This window comes from Alligator sinensis, unplaced genomic scaffold, assembly GCF_000455745.1.
Source record: "Alligator sinensis unplaced genomic scaffold, ASM45574v1 scaffold933_1, whole genome shotgun sequence".
In the NCBI taxonomy this organism is placed as follows: domain Eukaryota; kingdom Metazoa; phylum Chordata; order Crocodylia; family Alligatoridae; genus Alligator; species Alligator sinensis.
The window spans coordinates 106,281-114,699 of NW_005842542.1; the positions used below are offsets into that span (position 1 = coordinate 106,281).

At 38.8% G+C, this 8,419-nt stretch overlaps 1 protein-coding gene across 1 annotated transcript in view; it reads right to left on the reverse strand.

Moving 5' to 3' along the window:
• Window positions 1-8,419, reverse strand: part of ADCY7 (adenylate cyclase 7) — a 62,844-nt gene that overhangs the window by 35,988 nt on the left and 18,437 nt on the right. Inside the window, exons 7-9 of the mRNA XM_025213620.1 lie at window positions 6,372-6,483; window positions 1,609-1,736; window positions 668-826 (exon numbers count right to left, since the gene is read on the reverse strand). Of these exons, the coding sequence (XP_025069405.1) occupies window positions 668-826; window positions 1,609-1,736; window positions 6,372-6,483 (399 nt within the window). The remainder of the gene's footprint in view (window positions 1-667; window positions 827-1,608; window positions 1,737-6,371; window positions 6,484-8,419) is intronic.

Consider the following 8,419-nt stretch of genomic DNA (forward strand, 5'->3'; position numbering starts at 1 on the left):
CCACACCAACTCTGGGCAAGTCACTTCACAGGTCTGCCTCATTTTCTCCATCTACAAAAGTTATATCAACAAACATACTTTCCTTTGTAAAATGCTTTGCCACCCGCTGAAGAAAAGGACTGCAGAGAGAGAACCATTATAGATGAACAACACAAAATTATAATTTATACATCAAATGCCTGCCTTGGGTTTCTGGATCTAATTATAGCCCTCAATTTTTAAAATAATATAGGCATATGCATGTGTACACATGCTCACGCCTGGCTTATGTTATCAACAGAAACACTAGGTAAATATACAACACTGAGTTGTCCACTGAAGCGCTGTGTGTATGTTTCTCTATCAGATCACAAATATAGATATTTTCGTGTATAATATGAATCAAATAGGTCAGTATATAGTATACTACTGGACACAAAATTTGAGATTCCAGAAAAGTCAAAAGCTGCATAAGTGGCATTCATTCACACAAGATTACAACTATTTAATTCTATAATTTCTATAGATAATTTTTAGAAGGAAATTATCAGACAATGCCAATATTTTAAACAGCTGTAATAAATGCACATTTTTGCTCATTTATAACCTCCCTTATTTATAGTTCCAGAAACAGCTATGAAAACCTTCCTTATGGAACTGAAGCAGCACTGAAATCAAAGATCCTTACCCAGGTACTCCTGCAGATTCCATACGATTTGCTAAGGAAACATCATGAGACCAAACATCGTATTGCCATTTCCGGAGTCCGATCACACCACAAAGTACATTCCCAGAATGAATACCAACTCTCATATTGATGTCTACTCCAGTAGCTTCTCTCACTTGCCTATGGGAGAAGGAAATTACTAGATAATTAACGAACTTCCCAGACATATACTTTCCTCCACAGTACTTAATTGTTTTCCACTTACTGGAAAGCATATGTAAAACTGAAAATTGCTGAGGACAGTAAAAAAGTAGAGATTTGTTATAATTAACCAAAGATGCTCTTCATCAAGAGTTCCTCTGATCTGTGTATTTTAAGTATTTTTTAATTTTATTACATATAATAATAGTGTGGCTTTGATCTTCCAAAGAGAGAATAAACAAATGAATTAAATCTCAGCTAACTGCATATAGGGGCTCAGAACAGCAATGTCTTTTGCATTCAAATTAGAATATAGATGAGAATCAGTCTCATGCTGATAAGAATTTAGCCTGGCATTGTCAAAAGCCCATAGCAGTGGTGTAACATGTCTCCCACTTAAGTCAAGGGGAATGAATTTAGGCCAACTGAATGCTTTTAGAAATATCACCCTTAGGCTACACTTCACACCATTTCAGATAAAAGATTTTTAAAGAAGATAATTAAATCTCTTTGGCTTCCTAAATGTATCTTATATATAATTAAACCATTCTATGCTACTTGAATGTCAGGTTGATGCTATAGATAACTTTCTCAAGTACTGGTGCCTTGATTGAGAATCCTTATTCCAGACTGTCCACAGCACAGGCTAAAAATAACCTTATCCAATAGCTTCATAGCTTTCTTAAAAAATTCAACACTGCAATTCAAAGCTATATCCATATATTCTGGATGTATGTTATAAAGTTTGTTACTATACATACTTTATAGCTTCACACATGTCAAGTCCCATTTTCACACAATTCCTGGCATGAACTGGTAATGATACAGGTAGGCCTGAGACACAGTAATAACAGTCTCCCAAAATTTTTATTCTCATGCATTCATTTTCCTGCAAAATCAAAACAAAGAACAATAACAGGGGGGGGGGAAAACATTGCAGATAGGCACATAGCACAGGAGCAATCCATTGTCAGTACTGTTAGAAGAAAAGTATGGCCCCATTTAATGCTGGCTGAAATCAAAGACATTCTCCCTCTCCCTTCAAAATCAAAGAGGTTTCTTATTTTTGTTTCCTCTTGCCTTTATCACTTCTGAATTACTGAAATAAACCCTAACTAAACTTAAAGCCAGAAATCTGTAAAAAGGCTTCATTAGAAGTCAGGAACCTACCACCTGAAGGACAAAACCTATTTCTTTTACTGGGGTTTTCATTATGAGAAAAACATTAAAAAAATAGCATATTTACTTGGGGTGAGTAGAATCTTGAAACACTAGCTGAGTAGATAAAGTATTGTGTCTTATCACAATGCTTGCCAAGACTTGGGGAAAGAAAGAAGGAACAAAATAATCACCCCAGCAACTTTGCTGAAGATATTTTCAGTTGACTGAAGAGGGAAGCCAACATGCATGACACTTCTCCACTGCTAGAAGCTAATCACAGGGCAGCAATTCAGTTGAGACTGCTGTTCTTTATTGCCAGTAGAAGAGCAAAAGGTGATTACTTGTGATGTTTAGCTTCAAGACATTCATTTAAATTAAACAAACGTCTTGGGAAAGGGAAGACTAATCAGGCACTCAGAACAGTGAGAGAACACCCCATGTTCTCTATTGTCTTGGGCCACCCTGCAGATTCTCAGTATAACCACGACAGTAGCTAGGCAGCCACATACCTTTTCTGTTTAATAGATTATAGGGGGAAGTACGTTTTTACGGTTAAGGTGCTAGACTGAGACTCCAAAGAATTGGGCTCAATTCACAGCTATGCCATGGATTTTTTTATTTTTTTTTTTAGGTAATTTGGGGAAAATCACTTAGTTTCTCTATGTTTCTATTACACATTTGTGAAGTAAAGAGCAATAGTATTTTTTTTTGGCTTGGCATGACTTGATTCCTAAAACATCTTCAATCTTTACTCTGGCTTTTCTTCTTACAAGCAAAACACTCCAAGTATAATATAATCCTATCATAGTTTTCTTGTACTCCATCACTTATCTTCAAAGTATAACCCTTGTCCAGACGTACTGATATACCCAAGAAAATTAAGTTGAATTTTTCAATGAACTTAAGTTTGGTCTTATTTTAATTAAATGTTTCCATCATTTTGTTTTAAAAACATCCAATTTGATTACTGTATACTTATGCAGCCACATTACTCATCTCTCAAAATGTTACAAAACCAGGGTGATACACTAGGTTGAAGTAAGACAGGCAAAATAAAATTTTGTAGGGCTTAATGAAAACTATTTTCAGACTTTTTGCAAAAGTCCAAACTTTTTACATTTCTTCAGTTCAAACCTCTTATCTACTGGTGCTGATAGCAGGGTAACTTGTAACATATACAGTGTACTTATACTAGAAAATTAGATGTGGAATGCTGAGATTATTTTTCTGAAATATTATATAAAAATAAACTCTACTATTATAAAGGCAATTCAACCATTAACTTTTCTGAAAATTCAAACAATGCTCAGTTATCTTTTCAAATCCTTTTCACAAAGTTTCTATTTTTACCTTAACTTCTGCAGCACAAAAAAGCTAATGGCAACTGAAATACCATGTATTCATAAGACTTAGTGTACACTATGGCTTTTAATGAAAAAGTTAGTATGACCTGCTCAGTCTTCAGTGCTTGTGACGTTTTAATGGGAACTAAATTCATGGAAATACTATATGAAAAACTAAAAGTGTGGGAAAGGATGACTTATTGTTTAAAAGGTTTTAACCATGTACTTATGCTATTTTAGCACTAGTGATACAGCACATTTAACAATTTAATTTGACCGCATCCATCAAGATTTAATTAAATCGCTTTCATAAAGCTCCTTCTGTTTAAATGACTTATAGCAAAATGACATAATACTTTAACAGCAGTTAGAATTTATAATTTCTCCTGCCTACTTCATAGAAATTTTTAGAACTTCACCAACAAAAGATTTTACAAGCCCATTAAAATCTTCTATCTAGGCTTCAGTTATATGCATAACTCAAAATATACTTGTTTCTAAGTCAAACAAAGATCTTTAAACATAACATTCTACCTGCTATTATACATTGTTTTGTCTCCTACTGTAAGCCACCCTGAGCCTTTTTGGAAAGGGCAGCATATGAATCAAATAAATAAATGAAATTCAAGCACTGGAAGTTCTGAAAGGCAGGCATTGATCTTTGCTTGTTCTTCAGCAAGAATACATTTCTAGAATCAGAACTTAGCTGGATTTTTTTTTGTCTGGTCACACAGGACACAACAGAATGAATGCAGCTTTACTCTTTTAAAGCTGTATCACCTTCACAGGGTTGAGAGCAGAAAAATCATTACACAGGACTAGACACACACAAAAAACAGACCAGTGCCATTCTTAAGACTCCAGCAGCAACTGAATCCTGCAAACCTTTCCTGCCAGCATTTGGTCTACTGACTCCAACAGCACTATAGTGGTAATGAGTCTTAGCAGAATTAAATACTTGCTGCAGCAGTCCCATTTCATCTCTATGCATAACTAGAAGTCTGAAATTGGATGTAGCAGAGTTTACTAGAAGATGTGAACAACAGGAAACTGAATTATGAGGCTGTTCTGAGATGCTGGAAACATCCTAAATTGTAAGTGCAAAGTTAATTACCATACTCCAGAGTTGGGGGATGCAGTTTCTTGCTTTTTGTATTTTAAAAAACATTATTCTGTACGATGTTGCCAGCAACTTTCAAGCCAAACTAGCACTGAGCACTGCGTTCATCAATCCACATTCCTGGCCTTACTGACCAGCCCCAGGAATTGCTTCCTCTATTTAGCCAAGGGGTGGGCAAAATATAGCCCATGGGCTGTATTCAGCCTACAAACTGATCCTATCCAGCCCGCTGACCGCTACCAGGAGCCTGAGGAGGGAGGGCTGTTCCGTGCACCTCTCTGTTCTGCCACAAGTGGAGTTGGGCCACACTGGGATGCACGCAGACTCCTAGTTAACCCAGTCACCAACTCATCCAGTAGACGTAGCAGCATTCATCTCCTCATCTCATCTCTGAATAAGAATCAGCTAGCTGAAACACCCAGCAACCTAATCCCAATGCCTAGACCAAGAAAAGGAGAAGTAAGGGGTAAAGCCTCAAGAAACTGCCAGAGTTAACTGAACAGCGAGCCAAGGAAATGACAGAGTCAGTCAGGAGCACTGCACTTCTTATGAGACTGAAGCCCACCCCATATTGCAGCCTATTTCTGATCAAGACCAGGGCTATTCAATGTACAGGCCACAAGGGGTCACATACTGCTCCCCATTCCTCCCAGACATATGCACGACCTACCTGCAGCATGGGCAGTCTCCCTCTTTTGCTGCATACAGCTTTGACAGCCAAGACCTCTCCTAGCTGCTGTGGCAGGAGCAAATGGGGAGGTGAAATGGCAGCCAGGTAGGAGCTTGCAGGTTGCATGAAGCTCATGAGCTGCCAGTTGGACAACCCTAATCAAGACACTCACTATCACTTATGCAATTAAGGGGGCAAATATTAATCTGATCTGCTCATGTGGACATACAGCTTGCAGACTTCTCAATCTTCAGTTTAACATATACTGCACTTGCTGGACACTAACTTTACCATGTTATAATTTTTTTCTTTAACCAATGTAGGTACAGACATGGATGTCTGTGAAAACACTGGTAGACACAGCCCAGGCCATTGCAAACAATATTTTTCCCTCTGTCCCTCTTTGCTGTATTAGTCTGACATTTTTGGCACAAAGTATATCAAATATAGATGTCAGACTGTTTTAGTCTACCAGTTTCAGATTGAATTGCATGCAAGTAACAGACAAATCAACAAACAGATCTACTTTGGTTAGTCTGTAAGGTGCAAATCTACCCTGCCTTCTATATACTAGTAAAACAGGATAGAATTCTCTCTTATTTGAGTGCAATCACTTAATTATACCGCAACTATAATTTCACCTTAGAAAAGAAAAACTTAAGACATTAGAGAAAATAAATCCTTCTCTTTGTGTTACAAGTTCTCTTATAGTTTTTAATTGTTATTATATAAAACAGTAACTAACTCAAAAGAACACTGCAACATTTTCTATTACATAAAAAGCATTTCAAGGGATCTCAAAGCATCTAGCAGAATCCACTCAATACATCTGTACAGGACTGTAGATAAATCTTACTATTCCCATTTCATATGTGGGTTAGCCAAACAAAGAGTTAAGTAACTCAGAGACTCATACATTCAGCAGCCAGACCTTAGAGCAGAATCCACAAAAACTAGCTTAGGTTTTGTCCCACAAACCATCCTTCTGGCTTTCAAGCAGCTTTCCTGATCTTCTAATGACTTTTAAATTAATTTTACTTTACATTGTTGGGATTTTTATTAGCTGAAAGTCAAGTAAGTCAGAATCTCCCATGGATGCAACCTACCCTGCATTTTAGTTACTGCGGCAAAAGCACCGACTCCTGACCCCTTCCTTCTGTGAACTGCAGAAAAGTTATCATCTCAATGCAGGCAAACACTACTTTTAAAAACCAAAAGTGCAGAACCTACCTTTGCAATTTGATCAAACTTCCCAAAGAGTTCATTCAGCATCACTACCAACTCCTTGGGAGAGCAGTCGCTAGCCAGCCGTGTGAATCCGACAATGTCTGCATAGAGGATGCTGGACAAGGACATAGTATGCAGTCACATTTTAATTATTTCCTATTAAAATGCATGGCTTTTACCTTGCAATATGTTATGCTTAAACTCTAAAATGCATCTATCAGATAGATTCTTTGATATTCTCTTTCAGAATCAACTTCAGAAGAGACTGAAAGGGCAACATCATTTTTAACTAAATTTGAAACACGGGACTTGAGTCCAGGACACACTATCTTCAAAAACAAAAAAGCTTACTTTGGCACAAAAGCCATCAAAATTTGACTTTTCAGTAGCCTAAGGCCATAAAACACTGTTAATAGTGAACTGCCAATGTAATTTTAAAAAAAGGTCCAAATTTAACAAATTTAAAACATAGTTTCATAGATGTTAGGATCGGAAGGGACCTATTAGATCAGAGAGCACAACCTCTGCCCTGGGCAGGAATGAGTGCTGGGGTCAGATGACCTCAGCCAGATGCCTATCCAATCTGCTTTTAAACACCTCCAAGGAAGGGGACAGCACCACCTCCCTTGGAAGCTTATTCCATATTTTGGCAACCCTCACAGTAAAGAATTTTTTCCTGATGTCCAATCTGAATTTGCTCTCTTCCAGTTTGTGCCCATTATTTCTAGTTACCCCGACATGCGCCCTGGTAAACAGTGCATCCCCTATTTCTTGCTGGCACCCCCAACGAGTTTGTAGGCAGCCATGAGATCACCTCTCAGCCTCCTCTTGCAGAGGCTGAAGAGGTTTAGGTCTCCCAATCAGTCCACATAGGGTTTTTTCTGTAGGCCTTTAACCAGATGAGTGGCCCACCTCTGAACCCTCTCTGGGCCATCCACATCCCTCCTGACGTGTGGTGCCCAAAACTGGACACAGTGCTCCAGCTGCGGCCTGACCAATGCTGCATAGAGGGGAAGTATCACCTCCCTAGACCTGTTTGTGATGCACCGACTTATGCAAGAAAGGGTGCGGTTAGCTTTACTTATTACCTCATCATGCTGGTAACTTGTGTTCATTTTGGAGTCGACTACGCAGTTGTGCTACTTAGAGTGGTACCTCCCAGGCTATAGGAGTGTTGATGATTCTTCCTCCCCAGGTGCAACACGACACTTATCCTTGTCTGCTTGGCCCATTTCCCCAGCATGTCCAAATCAGCCTGGATTCGTTACCTGCCGTCTAGTTTGTGTACCTCAAGGTGCTTTCTACTCCCTCATCCAAATCACTAATGAAGATACTGAATAGTCCAAGTCCCAGGACAGAGCCTTGGGGGACTCTGCTGCCCATTTTTCTCCAGGTAGAAACCAACCCATCCACTACCAATCTCTGGGTGTGTCCCATAAGCCAATTTTCTACCCACCTGACTGTGTAATAATCTACAATGCAACTGTTTAGTTTATTTATAAGAATTGGTTGTGACACTGTGTCAAAGGCCTTTTTAAAATCTATGCAAGTATCATCTATCTCTATTCCTTCATCCAAGCATTTTGTGACCAAGTCGTAAAAAGAAACCAGGTTAGTCAGGCAGGATTTGCCTGCTATGAATCCATGCCGATTGCCCTTTACCATCATTTTACCCACTGGTCCCCTGCAAATGTGATCCTTCACAATTTTCTCAAAGGTCTTGCCAAGGATAGAGGCAAGACTAACCAGCCTATAGTTACCCTGTTCCTCCTTCCTCCCATTCTTGAAAACAGGGACCACACGCTGGCCCTTTTCCAATCTTCTGGGACCTGTCCTGAGCGCCATGAGTGCTCAAACAGTTGTGCCAGAGGATCTGCTACGACTCCAGTTAATTCCCCAAGTACCCTTGTAGCAGAAAGCCCCCTTTTCCTCTTGCCTGCATTTGCTCTCCCTTCTTTGGATATGTTTCTCTTTTTCTACCTTTCTTCCTTCCTCTTTCTTTCACTTTAAGATAAGGAATTGTGTTTTAAAATTTGTGTGCGCGCATTTTG